The following is a 20282-nucleotide window of genomic DNA, read 5'->3' as shown; positions in this document are numbered from 1 at the left end:
TTTTTAAACCTTTAGTAGGTTTTGACAGTTGCAGGGACAGAGCTCAGTGGTCACAACTGGTGTCTGTTCACCTAAGATGCAAATTTTATTTTATATTTTAAAAGCTGAGGCCTTGCTATAGCTTTCTTCTAACCAAGGCTTCTTTTTACCTGGAACTCACAGGAACTCAGTTCTGGCACCTCTCAGGTGAGCACCATTGCAATTCAAAGAGAATGAGGGAGGTGTTCATGGTGAGTTCTGGCACATCTTTTACTAGAAAAATAGCTCTGCTTATAACTTGCCTGAATTTCAAGAAATTGTATCAGAGAACTTAGAATCTAGCCTTGCTGGACACATTTCTGCAACAGACTAGTCTAGTGCGAATCATTCACTGCCCTGTGGTGTATCTATATTTGATACGTTGGCAGAGACCATTAAGCACATTTCTCAAACCTTCACAAGTCATTTTGGAATTTCAGCTTTACTTAGTGTTACTTAAGACATCAGAGTCCTTCTGTATTTAACTTTAGTGCTATGACAAGTATTTGAAATTGCTATGATCTGTTGTTTCGTGTGTTGTTTTTTTTAAAAAACACACATTGGCACTGTTGGGGCTATTCTTCCTTTACAGAACACAGCTGATGTTCAGCAATCTAGACAGTCAGGACACTGCTTTTACTGCAGCTGAGGGCATGGTGAAACCACCAAGATTTCCATTTCCATTTTTCCAATACTTTTTATTTGGTTTTTGCGATGCAAAATTATTATTTTTAAAATCAATTAATAATAATTAATTAATCCCCCTCCCCGGAGTCCCATTGTAATTATTTAAAACTGCATCTTCTTCAAACTCTAACTATTATATCAAATCCGTATTTCCCATGAAACACTACAAGTGAAATCAAAATCCTGCTAATGTTTCCATCTGCTTACAGCGGTCTCTTAGATAAGTTATAATTTTTTCCCATTCTTTTATAAAGTTTTTGTCCTCTTGGTTGCTGAGTTTTCCAGTCAGCTTTGCCATTTCAGCATAGTCCATCAGCTTTGTTTGCCATTCTTCTCTGGTAGGGACTGTATCCTCTTTCCATCTCGATGCCTTTCCATTTTCAGAATCCGTTCCAGCTATGCATGAGCTATGGCTCTCTAGCAGTGGTGGCTGGTGCTCAATATGACTATTATTTGAATTTATACCTTGCCTTTACTTCCCTAAGGAGGCCAGGGCGGCAGACAGACACACAGTTTCAAAACAAAGTAAAAAACAATCCAAAACAGTTAAAAAGCAATCGTAGTTTAAAAATGTTCTTGTATCCAGTGATCACTGGGTTGCCAGGAACAGCATTCTCCAGCCTCGTGGTAAGCAGGAATGTTTTCAAATTCCTCCTGAAAGTTAATGATGATGGAGTCAGGCATCCCTCATTGAGGAAGGCATCCCATGAATGTGGAGCCACCACTGAAAAGGCCCTGTCATGGATCAGGCACAATTGAGCAGCCCTCAATGGCTTCACCACCAACAAGGCCTCAGCCAATGATTGTAGGGTCAGAAATTGTTGATATCGGGGCCTTTAAAGGTACTTGCACCACCAGGTCATTTGGGGCTTTATATAGGGAGAGTGGAAGGCAGGGAGATGGAGCAAGAGCCAGTGACCGAACCCATCGATTTGAATTTTGCCCGCACCCATCTCTTTGCTGAGTTCTAGAAGGGCAACACAGACTAGTGTGCCATTCAGCCTAACCGACCAGCCTCCCCACTGCTCTCTAGGGTTGTGGGCCTGGCCACTTAAGCTCAGACTAAAGATGAAAAGCATTTCCTGGTGATTGCCAGTTATTCTCAGGACTTTTAAGTTTCCCTTTTCTTATATTTTGGGCCAGTTATACTCGCCAAGTGGCTCCTCTGGCAGGCATCGTTGTGCTCTTCAGATCTTTAACTTTGGTGCGCTTTAGACATTTTAAGCATGCACTTCATAAGTGCATGACAGTTGAAGTGCCTTAATGGCTCTGCTAGAAGTCACTTAGCTTCTCGCTGAGAAGTGAGGGGAGGATCCTATTAGGTTTAGATGGAAGTAGTAGGACTCTGTCAGAGATGGGCGGCGTGTCTAGGCTCTGGATTTCCAAACTCAACAGACTTCCTTTCGGCTCAGATGTAACCTGTGACACTGGTTGCTTTAAAATATTTGCTTGTATTCAGTGATCTTCATCTGCACCCCCCCCCGGCTTTTAGAGGTAATACACTTGCATGTCTAAACAGCTTTTAATCTCAAGAGGAAGGTGTAGCTGTCAGGAGTTCAGCCTACACTCGAGTAGGACCCTGATAGAGACACATGCCCGACTGGCATGTTCTCTCCCTCCTGGTCGTTCGTTTGGGAGCTTCAAAAGCTTTCTTCTGCCCAAACATCACAGCAACTGATGCCAACCGACATCGGCACACTTAGGGTCTGCAGAGTTTCCGCAGCTTTTCGTGACAGACCTCAGCAACTCAGCATTTTGGCTAATCTTCTTTATTTACATATAAACACACACGGAGCACTGCAACATGGCTCCCTCTCTCTCTAGCATCAGACAGCAAAGAGAAAAATGGCAAAGGACAATAGTCCCACTTCATGGAACACAGTAACACAAACATCCTTCCCACTCTGTGGAGTCAAAACATATACCGTCATGTGAAAGACAAAAATCCCATGACTGCAGTCATGGAGCATGACTGCAATCCCATGACTGCAATCATTTAACAGTAGCTTCACATTCTACATTTTCATAACGGGCAGTCTACGGAAAACGAGTAGCTCAGGCATAAGGCTAGAGCTCTTGTGCTTGATTTCCACAGGCAGGGGACCCGGGAGATGAAGCCCATTGGCAAGTCCTTCTAACATACTTGCTGGATATGCTGTTTCAGATTTTATGGAAGGAGAGGCAAAATGCCCAAATTACCATAAAGGCAGAGGGGACGTCATCCCCTTGCCTCTAGAAGTCATCATGGAGGCATACTTTAGCAAAAGTGGGAGGGGGGAATCGGAGGGTGAGGCTTGTAGGCTCCATTAAAAGTCCCGTATCTTTCACTTTATTTGGCCCAACACATTTTGCTGCCTGAAGCAATGGATAATATGGTGTTCCTCCTTCACCCCCCAATAAACTGGATTGGTACTTGAATCTTATTTTAGCACCAGCCTTGGAACAGCATCCTGCACTCTACCTGAGTGCATATCTTAAGAGGTGCAAAGCAGGTTCAATGTCTTAGGGAGAGTGTTGGGAGGGACACCTGCTGCCTGAAGCAGTTTCCTTTCTGTGCCTAATGGTAGGGCTGGGCCTGCCCCCTGATAACTCCTGGGGTAGGGAAGATATTTTACTAGGGAGTAGGAAAGAGATCCAAATGACCCACTCTAGATTAAGTTAAGTTGCAAAGCAGCAGTAAATATTGTGGTGTTTTTTTTTAAAAAAGAAATGCAGTCATACCTCGGGTTAAAGTTGCTTCAGGTTGAGTGTTTTCGGATTGCGCTCCACGGTGACTCGGAAGTAATGGAACGTGTTACTTCCGGGTTTCACCACTCACGCATGCTCTCAAAATGATGTCACATGGATGCGTGGAAGCGGCGAATCACGACCTGCGCACACGCAGACGCGGGTTGCATTCTCTTCAGGATGCGAACGGGGCTCCGGAACGGATCCCGTTCACATCCAGAGGTACCACTGTAAACACAAACACACACAATAACCTCACAACAACTATAGCAATGTTATCGTAACAAAATTAGCAAGTATTTAGAACAAGAAGTCCTCCGTGTTTAATTGTGGCTCATGAGAAAATTTCTTCCGAGGCAGAATCAGCATACAGTGGTGCCCCGCAAGACAAACGCCTCGCAAGACGGAAAACCCGCTAGACGAAAGGGTTTTACCGTTTTGGAGGCGCTTTGCAAAACGAATTTCCCTATGGGGTTGCTTCGCACGACGAAAATGTCTTGCGAGTTCCCGCGGTTTCCCCCCGCTTTTTTCGCCCTTTTCCTAAGCCGCTAAGCCGCTTAACAGCTGATCCGCTGATAAGCCGCTTCTCAGCTGATCACTAAAAGCCGCTAGACCGCTAATAGCGCTAATCCGCTAAGCCGTCAATGGGCTTGCTTCGCAAGACGAAAAAACCGCTAGACAAAGAGAATCGTGGAATGGATTAATTTCGTCTTGCGAGGCACCACTGTAGTTTGAAACACTGGGAGGGGATGCTTTTGCTTAAATAAGACCTAGGATTTTTCTTGTTGTTTTTCTTTCCTAAATGTGCATGGCCTTTACAAAGACTGAGGATCTGGCTTAAATTTTACCAACTAGCTGTTGTCCATTTACCACAGAGATAACACACAGTTGTGACTTCGGTGTAAGTGTCACAAATCCTCATGAGATAATGAACTTGGAGGTTAGACTGCGAAGTCACTGCCGGAGGCACTCTGTGTAATGAGGCATCCAAAATATATGATATCAAAAGTAGTTTCTTAATTTTGATGCTCTAACTGCGATCAACCAGGGTGGATTTGGCTCACGGTCACCAGTCATGTATTGTGGTAATGGTAAAGGGACCCCTGACCATTAGGTCCAGTCGTGACCGACTCTGGGGTTGCGGCGCTCATCTCACTTTATTGGCTGAGGGAGCCGGCGTACAGCTTCCGGGTCATGTGGCCAGCATGACTAAGCTGCTTCTGGCGAACCATAGCAGTGCACGGAAACGCCGTTTACCTTCCCACTGGAGCGGTACCTATTTATCTACTTGCACTGCGTGCTTTCAAACTGCTAGGTTGGCAGGAGCAGGGACTGAGCAACGGGAGCTCACCCCCGTCGCAGGGATTCGAACCACCAACCTTCTGATCGGCAAGCCCTAGGCTCTGTGGTTTAACCCACAGCACCACTTGCGTCCCTATGTATTGTGGTACATGACCATATTCCCCTTGCAGAGTAATGATTACCCCTGCGATTGTTAAGCTACTCTGGCAGTTGCAACACCATGAGAGGAACACGGGTCTCCTAAAAACTCTCGGCCTTCTTAACAGACTATAGTCCCCAATATTCTTTGAGGAAAGCCATGGTGTTCAATGTGGTACGACTGCTTTAACCGCCTAAGGCAAATAGGGACTGTAGTCTTTACCACAAGTGAAGTGTTTCTAAAATGCTTCACTTCAGACAGGACAGCTTTATATTCCACGGAACTTCATGGCCGCAGAAAACATTTTTGTCCTGGCTTTCTGCTTTCCTGTAACTGCAGGTATCTGTGAATAGGAATCGGATGATGAAAGTGATGTAAATGAAGATAAATTCAATGAATAATAATAGTAACAAAAAGATAGGGACGTAGACAGGTTAAGAGCACTTGACGCTGGTGAATAATGCAAAGCAAAACAAATGCTTTTTAAAAAAGAGACAGGTCACTGTTTGCGTAGTTTAATTGCGTATTGTCTTTATAGAGTTGCCAGTTTTTCTTTGTTTCATTTTAATTGTGCAAAATCTGGCAACTGGTCAAATTGACCTCAGGTTTCAAGATAAAAGTCAATGGAGAAAGAGTTTAATTCCTGGGAGATGAACACTGTGTTCTTCTTTTATCCCTTTCTTCTCAGCAAAAATTGGTGCTGTGGAGCTGCTAAATTGAGCCCCCCCCCCCCCCCAAGCAGCATCTGAAGAGAATTTCTGCTCCATCAGGTCCTTGGGTTTTAAACACCTGCTTTTCCAAATGAGAGGAAGCTGCTTCCTTATGTGTGGTCTCATTTAGATACAGCTTATGTTGATTTTTTATTTAATTTTATTTTGCTAGAGCACATCGGATTTTTAAATACTTTCCTGAGACAGTAAATTTGACTCCTGCTGAGAGCAGATGTAATTGCCAACTTGATTTTTTTTTTAAAAAACCAACAATCCCAAACCTGTTCAAAGGCTTAACCCTATTTCCCTTCTTTGTTTTTCAAGTCTATGCTGAGCTGCACATCTAAATGCAAAAGGCCAGGTAAATTGCTAGCTCCTGCTGTTAGAAGAAAGCTCCTACAAGTTGTGCCTTCTACTTATGGCCGATATTGGGCATTGTATGGATCTTTCGTTTGTGCTGCCATTGCTGTGAGAATAATTGAACTGTGATTTATCACAATTTTTATTAAATTGACTTGGCATGATGGCCTTCCTTTTCTTGCGTATTGACAGGACAGGGGAAAGATGACTGAATTCAGCTTTCAAGACCTAAAATTCAGCTGAAATTCGAGGTCCCTCATTGAAGTACACGTAATTAAAAGCAATTTATATTCACCTCTGCAATTTGGAGTCCACGCAGGGATCGTTATTGCCAACCTGATTTTCTTAATGTGTGTTTTAAAGCCACATTTATCAAAATTAAGTAATATGTGAGCAATCTTCCCAGTTTTGTTTTTGCAATAAATAGCAACCATTTTATCCACGCATTTGCAGGCTCAAACACACGCATCAGCTGTGCCATGTGAAATTAAAGCGCCTTCAGATTGTCACTATTTTGCAGGAGGGATTCAAGCACATGCCTGGAAATTTAGGTTTGCACAATTAAAGTAGGTTAAAGTGGTCTGTCGCTCCAGCTCAACAAATCCACTTGAAAAAAAGAATGGGACTTCTTTGCAACTTGGAAAGTGACAGGGAAATGCATTGAAAAAAGTATGGGATGAAGAAAGGTTTGTAAATGGGGGACATAGAAACATCCTGCTAGCAAATCAAGATGCATGCCAAATGAATGATCACTGTCATATAAGAACTCCTACAGGTATTGCAGTAGGGAAGAGACAGTACGAGGTGGCAACCCTGGCTCCCTCGGCTGCCATGACTCAGGGAAGCATTGATGGGGAGAGATGAAGGCAGAAGGGAGGAGGAATGAAGCAGAGAGAGATGCAGGCGGAAGAACAAGGCTGGAATGGATCTGCAAGTGACACTTGGGTGATTGGCTCCAGCAATGGCAGAAAGCAGGAGACTGCTTCCAGTGACAGATGCAGGCAGAAGCTACAGATCCATTCCACCCTTTTTCTTCTGCCTATGTCTGTCGCTGTCTCATAGTTATGTTTTCCTTCTTGTTTTTTAGTGCTGTTTCTTTATTGCTCTTGCATTTCTTTGTAGTTTTATGCTGTTTTTATACTCATTTTTCTGCTGGTGCAACTTTCGTATTGCTTGTTCTACTTGATAATACAGTGGTACGTACTTAATCCGTTCCGGAAGTCCATTCGTAAACAGAAACTGTTCTTAAACCAAGGAACACTTCCCCTATTGAGGCCTTCCACCATTCAGATTCCATTCTTCGACCGAGGTAAAGTTTGCAAACCGGGACACTACTGGTTTTGCGGAGTTTGTGAACCGAATCGTTCATAAACAGAACTGTTCTTAAACCCAAGGTACCACTGTATTTGTTTTCTATTGATTTTTAAATTGTGAGTTGGCCTGATGACATTGCAAGTTGGGCGGCATATAAACCTTATGCATACAAGACTGTTTTAAGCCCTACCCACCTTCTCGGGTGATGAGATCAGCAAAACGGGCCCTCTTGGTTGTTCCCTGCTCAAAGTGTGGGGAATAATGGCCCAGGAGAAGATTTTCCCTGTGACTGGCTCCACAGAGTTGGGTCTATCATATTCAGCGTACAGCTCTCACCATAATCTGATGATATACCTTTTTAAGTTGGCCTTTGAGGTATTTTGTTTTGTGGTCCTCACATTTGCACTGTTTTTGTACCTTATGAATGTTTTTTTTTTTAAAAAAAAAAGTAATTGTAGCAGTTTGTTTTCAGAATTTTTTATTTCATTTTTCTAACCTGCGCTGGGATCTTACAGTGAAGGGTGGGTAAGAAATACAGTGGTATCTCGGGTTAAGTACTTAATACGTTCTGGAGGTCCGTTCTTAACCTGAAACTGTTCTTAACCTGAAGCACCACTTTAGCTAATGGGGCCTCCTGCTGCTGCTGCCGCACCGCCGGAGCATGATTTCTGTTCTCATCCTGAAGCAAAGTTCTTAACCTGAAGCATTATTTCTGGGTTAGCGGAGTATGAAACCTGAAGCGTGTGTATATGAAAGCGTGTGTATATGAAGCGTGTGTGTATGAAACCCTGGAAGTGAGTGTTCCGGTTTGTGAAAGTCTTTTGGAAGCCAAACGTCCGACGTGGCTTCCGATTGGCTGCTGGAAGCTATCATGTGGCATACTGCTCATGAGTGAACCATGCCTACTTTTCTCCTCACCAAGAGAAAACAAACCATAATTCCCGTCTTAGTATTATGTTTGAACGCTATGTCTCTGCCATGATAAAGGGCAAATTTGGGCTGCAGATTATGGTTTGTTGTACATGAAACAAACCATGATCTCTGGTCAAGATGTAACACTAAGCCAGAGGATTGTGTGTTTATTGCTCTCGGCACGAGTGGAGAGGAGCGAAGTGTGCCTGAGTCAGTTGTGCACAATAAGCTATGGTTTATGATGTGCTGTGACTTGTGAATGGGCCCATTGTGTTTTCTGTTTGCTGCTTTTTGTATTAAGCAGCGCTGGCTAAAGAAACCACTGCTGATTTAATGGAGGACTAAAATATCAGGGAAGAGCCTTGAAATATTGATGTGTTTGTAGAATAAAAACAGCTTGCTACTTCTGGGCTGCTTTCTTCCCGTTTCTCTGGGGGAAGCACAGCAGATGTGTGAGGAGAGAGAGAAAAAGTGTAATTGGGAAAGAAACACACCATACATTAGATTAAGCGATAAAATCAGTAGTCACCTCCAGACATCGTGCTGAGTGCTAGGCTGGCTGACGAACTGCTAATAACTTTTTAAAATAAAAAAACAAAACCATTCTTTCTTTGTTTATTCTGTAGCCTCAGACCATAAGGCAGACTCTCCAGAGGACATTGCAGCATTACGAGCATCAAGTTATTGGGTAAGTAGAGCTCATTTCTCAAAAAACGGGGAGTGGATAGATAGATGGTGGTGACAATAAGAAGCAAGTGACATTATGATTCTATGATGTTTGCTAACATGAACACCTCATAGGCGCATAGGAAGTTGCCCTTACTTGGAGACCTCGGGGATTGAACCTGGGACCTCTGACATACAAAGCAGACACTTTGCCACTGAGCTATGGCCTTTCCCCAGGTGTCTTCTTCATTGCTAGCTTGTTACGCCAATTCTCAAATGGCTGTGGTGCTGCTGTTCATAGAATTCGGATGCCCACAACTGCTCAGCTCATGTTAGCTTTTTCTTCTTCTCAACGCAGAAAGATCCATTTATTTGTTGTAAGCTACTGGTACAGTTTTGTCCACAACCATGGAATTTCTCTTAGGGATCATTCACGCTTCTCTTTGTCCCATGATTTCTAAGGAATGGGTTCAAGAGGTGTGGTTTTTTTGTCCCACCCCATTCCCCGGGGATACCACTGAAACACCACAAAGTTAACTGGCAGAAAACCCTGTTGACATTAGATTCAGTAAACAGTAAACAGTGTGGGATGCACTGTAAGAAACGGAATGGTATTTAAGACTCAGCTAGGGGTGAATTTGGATTCCCTCAGGAATATGTGGAACTAGATTTTTTCTAGAAAAAGAGGTGTTGGAATACACCATGAACACCTCCCTTGTTCTCTTATAATGGTGACGGTGCCCACCTTGAGAGGTACCAGAACTGAGTTCCAGCCAAAAAATTAAAATTAAAATCCCTTTGTGGCGCTACTTCCCAGTTTTGGGAGAAGTAGCTCAGCTTATTTCAGAAGTCGGGGAAAGCTTTGTACTACTGGCTCAAAGAAATGCTGTGTGTGCACTCAACAGCATGGGAAGGGAAAGATGTGGATTCAGCATGTTTTTAAAAAAACATTTAGTTTTTATTATTTTGGGACTATTTTATGGAGAAACTGTATGTGGCTTGTGAATTGTATTGTATTGTATTGTATTGTATTGTATTGTATTGTATTGTATTGTATTGTATTGTAATGTTTTGTTTTAAATGCTAATGTTGCTCACTTCTTAGAGTATTTGCAGAAGTGATCAATAAAGAAATCAGCACCAAATAACATAACGAATTCTGGGGGCAGGATTATCTTTTTTTGTTTTAAAAAGGAAAAGGTAGTTGGATTTCCCCCCACCCCCTCGGTTCAGGATTCTGATTTTTTTTTTAGCAGAGTGTAAATACAGTCCTATGACCTTTCTGTAGAATGAATCATGTAATGGTTTATTTATAAACAGTTCAGATATATTTGCCTTGTGGAAATGATTTCAGACCTCGGCCAGACTGCCTTTCTATTGTGCTAAACCTAGTCCTTGCTAGAGAGAGTGTGCTACTCCAGTTAATGCTTTACGTACGTGAGTAACACTGTGTTGTTAGAAAGGAAAGGAAAACGGAAAACTGTGTTGATAGCCGAAGAGTGAAGCGGAATGGTGTTGTAGCAATACAGTAAACTATGTTTATGATAATATTTTTTCTTTGGAAAAGTCCTTTCTCGTCCAGCATTCTTTTTCCACAGTGGCCAATTGGGAAGTCCAGAAACAGGACCACAGCACTCTCCTGCTTGTGTTTCCCAGTACTGCTTCTGATACTGGGATGCCATGAGCTGGCCGAGTAGCACGATGCAGATGGATGATTTGCTGGGGAAAGGTCTCTAGTGAGATGGGGAGATTTTTGCCAGACTTGGGGATGCCTGATAATGAGGCTCCTGGGGAGTGGGGTGGGGCCCCTCAGCCTGCTTTCCCACCTCACCCTTGTCTATGGTGAGAGCCACAAGCCCCTCCACCTTCTTCAGACCCTCTCCGCAGTACGGCTGGGTGGTATATCAAACCAGTCCACATTGCGATACCGGTTTCATAATTTTTGACCTGGCAAGATATGATGATATGTGCTATGCAGAAATCACAAAGTGGGGAAAACCGTGAAGCCCAAATTTTTCTCTCTTGAGTCCTGCAGTCCCTGTTAACTCTGCCAGATCAGCTCTCCCCAGGCTCATGCAAGTGGGGGGGGGGCAGCAAATCGCAAGAGCAGGCACTGGCAAAAATCACGATGAGGGGAAAAACAGTGAAGCCAGCCAATGCCTTTACATAGCTCCATCCTTATTTCAGACATTGTGGTACATTGATATATTGCGATGTTTAGCTGGTGATTCGGTACAGAGCAATGTTGAAAACCAGATATCGCCCAGCCCTACTCCACAGTGCCTTTTGCATTGCCCCCCCCCTTGGAGTCATCAGGAGCTGGGTCCATCTAGTCCAGTGGGAAGAATGCTGTTTCCCTCATGTCCTTTATTCCATGCTTCTCATAGATCTGGTTGGCCACTGGGAGAACAGGATGCTGGACTTAGAGGGGCCGTTGTTCTTACACAGAGCAGATCTGGGGAGAGTGTAGGGGCACACGGAGAGAGGGGGGGAGTTCTGTTGCACAAATGGAAATTCTTCTGCTAGTGGATCTGTTTTGTTGGCTAACGGCCCCATGTGTCTGGATACACTTGCTGAAATAGGAAAGTTTTCAGCCAGCCTCTAAAGAAGCACAGTGAAGGCAACTGCCCCATGCCATTAGATGTGGAGTTCCAGAGCACACCAAAGGAGTGACTCCTCACGAATGAGGAGCATGAATATTGTGTGGTGCCTGGAAAACTGCAAGTGCTGCAGGTCAGATGAGAGGACGACACCCGCCTTCTTTGTCTGGCCCTCTAAGCTGAAAATTATTCCCAGGGGCCTGAAGTCCACATTGTTGACACAATTGTACCAAATCCATGGGATGCTAGAGCAATTGCTGAGCGTATATTGCCTTAGAATCATAGAATTTGTAGAGTTGGAAGGGTCCCTGAGGGTCATCTAGTCCAACCCCCTGCAATGCAGGAATATGCAGCTTTCCCATGAGGGGATCGAACCTGCAACCTTGGCATTATCAGCACCATGCTCTAACCAACTGAGCTATCCAAGCTTGACTGCTTTTACAATAAGACTGGCAAGCCCATAAAAGCTGATCATTTGCACCAATATATAGAAACAGTACCCTGCCGCCAGTGGCGTAGCGTGGGGGGTGCAGGGGGGGCCGGCCGCACCGGGCGCAACATATGGGGGGTAGGGGGCGCAAATCCACGGGTTAGGGGGCGCAAATTACTTGCCTTGCCCCGGGTGCTGACAACCCACGCTACGCCACTGCCTGCCGCCCCCCCACCCCCAGTTTAAAAATGGACCCAAGTAGCAGCATCAGATTATATATGGTCCAGAGATTTACCCTTAACAACCCTGAGTAACTGCCTACGCCTTGTTTATATTGGCCACTGTACCTTTCCTATATAGTTTGGATGAAGCCTCTGCCAAGATGGGTTAAGCAGCAGTGACAAGGGGCAAATGCCAACTGCTGCCGTGGGCTCTTATGTAATTACCCGGGTGCCCTGGCAGCTTTGGCATGCTGTACAAGTCAGATCAGGTGTATGCCTAGGTGCAAAAAAAAATTCATCCCAGGCTTCTGAAACTCTCTAGGCTTTAGGGATTCGCCCTTGTGCATCGCATAGCCTCTTTTGTCAAGCTGAGCTGCAGCGCTGTCCTTGGTGTTAATAAGGCTGGTGCATCTGGAGAACCCCTGGGGTAGAGTGGGAGAGAGAGAGAGAGAACGAGAACTATTGCTTGGGGAGTCGCCTGTGCATCCTTACTCATAGCTCGATGCAGAATATAGAACAGATGTGGGAGAAAGGGAGTGGAAAACTTCTGGCAAAAGAGCTGCTCTTCCATTAAAGCTTGTGTTCCTAAGACTCAAGGCTTGAGACAGGGAGTGTGTGTCTGTGTTGCCTGTGTCTGTCCACCCCTTTTTCTCTCCCCTTCCTGAGCAAATTGGTATGTTTTTCCCCCCACAAGCTTGACCATCTCACTTGCTTGCTTCTGACTGTAGGTGATTCAATCTAATAATGGGTTCAGGGGGGGTCAAATTTGGAGCAAAACGGGGCCATTCAAAACAAAGGTTCCATAGCTATGCAAAATTCTGTAAGCTTGTAAATTAAAAGATGCTTTTCTGAAAACCCCCGAAACTGTCTGTCATTAGCCTTTTGCTTACAGAATGCTGGTAGCAATTGAGCGTTTGGTGAGGGGGGGGGGGGGTAGGAAGAGAATACAAAGGTCTAAAGAAACCAGGTCAGGTAAATTGTGGGAATCTTATTGATTAAATTTACAGTTGAGAGCAGGAGGGGGAGAAGCCTAAAAAGTGGGAGAGTAAGGTTGGGGGAGGATGTGTGTTGTGAGCTTTAAGAAGCTCCCTCATACACACTCATCTCACAGTTATGTTGCAAGAAGAGGGATGTAAAAACACATTTTTCCCACTCTCCAGAATTGCATGTCTTCCCCAGTTGTCTCCACTATATAGGGCTTATGTTTGGAGCTGGAAGCCTCTTAGTGCTGTATTGCCTAGCAAGGGGAGGTCATGGGGAGTGGTCCTTTTACCCCCCTCCTCCTCAAACTCCTCCAAAAGGTCTGAACAGCACTCTGAGATTACTGTTCCAGGTTGTTTGGAGTCCTCTTTGAGGAATGGATGCACCACAACATTAAGTTGCAGGCTCTGGTAGTCATTTATGAGATTTATATAGCCCCAGTCCCGGTATAGATCCTTGGGCAGTGGCTCTAACTAATCATTTATTGCTGCTTTCTGTTCCCAGTCCTTTAGCCAGTCGCCAATCAATGAGAGCACATTTCCTCTTATCCCTTGATTGCTAAGTTTACGCATAGCCTTTGAGGAGGGATATTTTGGAAGTCCAAAGTTCCTGGATTACTCCCATCTGGCATGCTTTAATAACTCAAAATGTGGACGTGGCAGAACTTAACCTTTGAAGAAGCCATGCTGATTCTTCCTGAGAAGGCTTGTCCTTCTTTATGTTCAGTCATTCAAGATGTCAGTTTATTTTTGTTTTGTTTTCATGCATCAGTTTTGTGTTTCTTTCTAGTTACAGGGATGCTGAAAAGAACTTCCACAACCTCTCTAACCGGTGCTCCTATGCAGACCGCCCTGGCAACGACGAAACTGAAGATGTCTCAGGAATCCTCCAATGTACAGCAAATATACTCGGTACCGTGTACATTTGTGTCATTAGCAGAAGACGTTTTTCTGAGTTTCGCTTCTTGTTTTCTGAGCTTTCCCTTCCTCGGAGGCCCATTCTGCAGAGTTCAGCTTGGTAATGCCAAGGTTGCTTCCATGCAGCTATAATCATTGCCTTATAGTCCAACGTTATGTTCCCAACTGTTAGTGGTTAGCTAGGTGCCTCTCGGAATTGGGGCAGAAAAGCAGCCGCCCTCCTCAGTCGTCATCTCTCCACTTTTCAAAGTATACCAACATATTTGACCCCACTAATAAAATCCTCGGGACGCAGGTGGCGCTGTGGGTTAAACCACAGAGCCTAGGACTTGCCGATCAGAAGGTCGGCGGTTCAAATCCCCGCGATGGGGTGAGCTCCCGTTGCTCGGTCCCTGCTCCTGCCAACCTAGCAGTTCGAAAGCACGTCAAAGTCAAGTAGATAAATAGGTACCATTCCGGCGGGAAGGTAAACGGCGTTTCCGTGTGCTGCTCTGGTTTGCCAGAAGCGGCTTAGTCATGCTGGTCACATGACCCAGAAGCTGTATGCCGGCTCCCCGGCCAGTAAAGCGAGATGAGTGCCGCAACCCCAGAGTCGGTCACGACTGGACCTAATGGTAAGGGGTCCCTTTACCCTTTACCTTTAATAAAATCCCAAGCCTGATGGCCAAATATCTACTGGGTCCTGATGCATATAGACACACCCCATTGGAGTAAGACCCCTTGATTGGTAAAGGATGCTATCTGAGCATTCCCCACTATGTACACGGTGTACGTGCCATAGCTTTGCAGAGAATGCAACAGCCTCAGCTTATGCTTTGGGGCTCTACATGAGCATTGCTGGATCAGGGCATAGCTGCCCACTCTTGTTTTCCTGCTGACAAGCTGCAAAGCCTTGGATAGATTATTTAGTTTTTTGGATGCAATCTACTGCTTGTAAATGGTGTTGCTCATTGTCAAGAAGTTGTAGGTCAGATAATAGGTGAGCTAATCTCAAAAAGCTCCTTCAGATTCTTATACACATGCTCTAAACGTTCTAGGGCTGGAAGAATTTTGCTTCTCCTTGATGAAATATTCACAGTTAGAAGCTATGGGATTTTGCTACTGTGGGTGGTGGAAAGCTCACTCCCACTCCATCCTAACAGTGCTCTGTTGGTCCTTGTCTGTCTTCCATTCTGCATGATTAAAGGCCTTTTTTATAATAATTTTTATCCATTTTCCAAACATTTTTATCCAATCAGCTCATATTAAATCACACATTCATCAATTTTTGACTTCCCTCAGTTTCTCTGCCAATCTTTCGTTAAAATTTCTATTGTTAACGCATTTCTGAACTTATTATTGCCTTTAGCCATTCCTCTTCCTTTCTCCTACTTTCTTTTTTACAATATTTCTTAATTTTTCACAGAGACTCTTCAAAACCAACAAGTGTTGTCTGTACATCACATATGCTTTTCAGATAAATCTCCACCAGTCCTCAATAAACTTTGGGTGTTTTGATATCGAATCTTCCCAGTCAGTTTGTCCAATTCTGCGTATTCAGTCAGTTTCATTCTCCATTCTTCCACTGTTGGAATTTCTTCCTGCTTCCATCTTTGCGCCAGAAGTATTCTTGCTGCTGTTACTGCGTATTGGAAAAGTTTACAGTCTTTTCTATTAATTTCATTACCTACCAATCCTAGTAGGAAGGCCTCTGGTTTTTTAACAAATGTATATCTCAACATCTTTTTCAATTCATTATATATCATTTCCCAGAAGCCTTTCACCCTTTTGCACTCCCACCACATATGATAGAAAGTTCCTTCTTTTTCTTTACATTTCCAACACTTGTTACATATTTTATACATTTTAGCCAATTTAACTGGCGTTATGTACCATCTATATACCATTTTCATTACATTTTCCTTCATCATGGTACACGCCGTAAATTTTAACCTTTCTTTCCATAATTTCATCCAGTCATCATATTGTATATTATAACCGAAATCTCTGGCCCAATGTATCATTACCGATTTTATCTCTTCATCTTTTGTATGCCATTCCAGCAACATTTTATACATTTTAGACAAATTTTTATAATCATTATTCAGTACCTCTATTTGAAATTTTGATTCTTTTCCTTCATATCCACAATCTTTTTTAAACATTTCACTAATCTGATAGTAATGCAACCAATCATAAACAAATTCTTTCACCTCTTCATAAGTTTTCATTTTCCATTTTCTCTTACTATCAATTCTCCATAGGTTAGTCACCTCCCCCTCATGTTTATCTTTTTCACACTCATCACTTCCAACGGTGAAATCCAATGGGGGAGTCTTGGTTCCAACAGATTTTTGTACCTCTCCCACACCTCTAACAGTGATCTTCGGAAGATGTGGTTTTCTTTTTTTAATGAATATTTATTAGCATTTTCAATAAAGACACACAAAAACAACAATTAAACAAAAAATAACAAAAATACAAAAATCCAAAATTTAAAAGAGAAAAAAACATTTAAAAACACATATAATTCCAATTACTTCTTTTCATTTAACTTATTTCTCTGACCTCCTCACACCTCCCCTTCTTGTATTCCAATTTAAATTATTAATTCAGCAAATCCTTATTATCCAAGTTTAAACATCAATACTTAAACATCGTTGCTCATTCTTAAACATTTTTTCCTAAAGTCGACCAAAATTTCCCTTCCACGGCTTTCCCCAGTTCCAAACAAATAGCAAAACAAAATAAAAACAAAGCAAGTTATAATTATATACCCTTTGGATTCCCAGACTCCACCCACCCCCTTCCCGGTTTCAGTCCCCAACAAGTGTTCATCAGTTCAATATCTTGTTTAGCCTGGAGATCTCACATCCGAGGCTTTTAAATCCCTTTCTGCCGGCCTTTTTGATAGTCCTTAATGTTGAACCCCAAATTTCGGAGAGGCTTCGGCCCAACAGGATCCATATTTTTTCCAGCCCGCCCTCCATACTTAAAAATAGAGCCTATGGGGTACTCAAACATACTCCTTTCAAGTCCAAATGTCCCCAAAGCTCCAACTTCCACCTTAATCAAATTTATAATCCTTCGGTCTTCAGATCTCCACATAAGGGGATCTCTCAGTTTTAGACTCACCAATTCAGGCCAGGCTTTCCACATCAAGTTATTATTCTCCTTTGTTGCCTTCATGTCAGGCCACAAATTGCAACTCTCATTTGGCCTCTGCGAAATTACAGCTCCTCCTTCCTTTTCTTCAGGGACAGCATATGTCTCCTTCTCCATATTCTCATAACTCTCAAGTTTCTCTATTTGACCAGTTGTATGAGCTTCCTGCTTCGAATCCTTATCAACCTCAACAAAATTGTTTACTGCTGAGGCCAGAGTTATGACACTTGTAGCCAAAACATCGATTTCACCTTGTAACTTTCCCAAGAGAACAAATATTCTATCCAGTTCAGTCAGAATTTTCCTTCCTCCAGCCATTCTTGTAATGTCCTAAACCCCCTCTAGGGGGATTTTAGTTTCTTAATGTTTTTCAGCTCACATCCAATAGTCAATTTAATTTGTATCAGTCCTTCTTTATTCTCAACAAATTGTAACAAATATAACCAGCAGAAGCAATAGAAACAAAGTTCTCTTTTTCCCTCTGACAGCCAATTTGACAGCTGTCAAATTCCTCAGTACTTCATCAACAGGCTCTCTTGCGGGACACTCCCGGGTCTGGGGGGATGAAACTTCAGCTCCCAAAGTTAATCTTTTATCCTCCAGTAAAATTTCTTATAGTATCAAACCATGAAGGTTGAAGTCTTTTAGAAAAAGAAAAAAAAGGATTCTCTCGACCTTAGATAGCAGGTTCTTTGCTTTAACTTATCTACAAAGGGGGGGGGGGACTTCCTTTTTAACCCTTCCCCGCTCGTTCCTAATTTAACAAAGATTTTTTAGATTCCGAATTCCATCTTACTCATGGGTTTTTACTTTAAAGTCCAATTGTTCCAAGGAAAAAGTCAGCGCTCTCTGACAATGGCTTGCGGCTTCACTCCGCAGAAGGAGCAATGTACTCTCAGCACCGTGCCGTACCCTGTCCCCATTCCGAAGCCTTTAAAAAGGCTCCTTCGCAGTTTGGGGGGGCGCAAATGGTGCCCGCCGAGTCACCAGGTTCACAGGCATCCGCGCCTGTGATTTTTAAGGGTTCCCGCGTCGTCGCCGCGGACAAGACCCGATCCTGCGGAGCCGATTCCCTCCGGAGCTTGGAGGGAATCCGCCATTAGTCGATGGCGCTCACCCGGAAGTCCGGAAGATGTGGTTTTCAAAACCTTTATGAATTTTTCTCTTTTCATACCATAGATAGATTAAAGGCCTTTTAAAGTGGACCCCTCTCTAGTTCTGTGAGTAGGCATTCCTGCTTTTGCCTTCCAGGCACCCTGTTTTTGCGCTTCACTTTGAGTGTGGCCCCTTCTTCACCTAGGTGTCTCTTGGCCCGTTTCCTTCCTCTCCTTCCTCTTTTATTGCCCTCTCCGGTGCCTACACTTTTCTTCTCCCAAACTGCACAGTCTCTGCCCTCTAGATGCCACAGCGACCTCTAAAGGGCCACAGGTTCCTCACCCCATCTCTTCTGAAGGAGAAATTCCTGGCAGGTTGCTCATTTAGTGCCTTTCCAGGAATTTGCAAGCAGCTAAAACATCTCTCCCCACCCCCTCCGCAATTGTGCTTTGCGATTCTCACACTTTAATATTATAGTGTGTCGAAAGCTGTGCAAGGGAATTCTCACTGTTTGCTAATTTCTTTGCCTCTTGCATGCATATTTTTAAGGGTGCGAATTTAACCACCAAATAGCTCCCCACCCCAAGTTGTGTCTTGCAAAGACCCTTGAAGATTTCTATCATGTGTTTATGCCTTAGGAGCTGGCCTGTTCTATTTCACAGCCCATGTTTTCCAATCCTGCCCATAGGATGTTGTCATTGTGGCGGCTCGCTGGAAAAGATTAACTGGGCTGAGTCATGAGATTTATTGAAAAAAAAATCATATGTAAAGGAACAGGTGTGGGGGAAAGTCTCCAGCAACATTTCCACATGTATGGATCTCTTTCTCCATAGCTTGCAGTTGGAGTCAATCCCATGCACAAGTCCTGGATTAGGAAACAGGGGCGGGGATGAGATAGAAATATTTGACTACGGGGATATTAAACTACTATGTTAGATTACAAAAAATATTATTTGTTTAGTAAATATATTTCCTGCACTTCCTCCAAAAGTACCCTAGGGCAGCAGCACATGAACGAGAAAACAATAGAACTTCTAAAAACAATTCCAGTACAGGTTGCAGGCTGAGATATAATTGCAGTAACAGGCATTCCTGGACCAGGGGAGACGTACTTTTGACTTCCTGCAAACTGGTGTTTTGTTAAATCAGGAACCAGCTTTGTGAAAGCATGCTTCTACCCTTTCCCTTCCCAATGTTAAGCATGGTTTCACTTTCTTTGTGCTATGTTTGAAGTGGGGGTGGTCAGGCTTGGACACCTTGACTCTTCCATGTGTTTTTAAATCTATTTAAGAAACTTATATCCCATCATTTCCACCGTTATGGTCTCTGAGGCTTACCAGCATGAAAACGTAATTAAAAATACCCACAACAACAGATTAAAGCAAAGCAACCTTAAAAACCAAAACCAGCAAGATGCTTCCTTGAAAGCAGCTAAAAGCAGGTTGATTTATTATTATGAAAAGTTCTAGTCAATAGGGTAGAGTTAACCTGACATCTAAAGATAAAAAAGGACGTTTTTAGGAGCCTGTGGGGGGAGGGAGTTCTATAACTCATAGACCACCACAGAAAAAACAAAATAAAAAAATTCCTTCCAGTAGCACCTTAAAGACCAACTAAGTTAGTTCTTGGTATGAGCTTTCGTGTGCATGCACACTTCTTCAGATACCACAGAAAAGTCACCCAGTAACCATAGAAGGACCTATGGAAGTAATAGCCTCCAGTTAACATTGGACTCCAACTCCCATCAGCCCTATCCCATCAGCATGGCCAATTGTCACAGATGATGGAGGTTGTAGTCCAGCAACATCTGGAGGGGGGACCACTTTGGCCTTCCCATTATATGATAACCTCACTCGACGGGCTGGTTTGTATAGGGCAGGGTTTCCCAAACTTGGGTCTCCAGCTGTTTTTGGACTACCGTTCCCATCATCCCTGACCACTGTTCCTGCTACCTAGGGATGATGGGAGTTACAGTCCAAAACCAGCTAGAGACCCAAGTTTGGGAAACCCTGGTAGAGGAGAAGGCAGTGCACTTTTTAATGACTGGGGGATAGCTTTGC

The 20282-nt window shown here is 43.5% G+C and overlaps 1 protein-coding gene across 1 annotated transcript in view; it reads left to right on the top strand.

Moving 5' to 3' along the window:
- GUCY1A2 (guanylate cyclase 1 soluble subunit alpha 2) overlaps window positions 1-20282 on the top strand; it is a 161821-nt gene that overhangs the window by 15718 nt on the left and 125821 nt on the right. The window contains exons 2-3 of the mRNA XM_081860349.1: window positions 8796-8857; window positions 13856-13977. Of these exons, the coding sequence (XP_081716475.1) occupies window positions 8796-8857; window positions 13856-13977 (184 nt within the window). The remainder of the gene's footprint in view (window positions 1-8795; window positions 8858-13855; window positions 13978-20282) is intronic.

This window comes from Podarcis erhardii (genome assembly GCF_964252035.2).
Source record: "Podarcis erhardii genome assembly, chromosome: 4".
NCBI classification, from domain to species: domain Eukaryota; kingdom Metazoa; phylum Chordata; class Lepidosauria; order Squamata; family Lacertidae; genus Podarcis; species Podarcis erhardii.
This window is presented reverse-complemented; position numbering and strand designations above follow the sequence as displayed.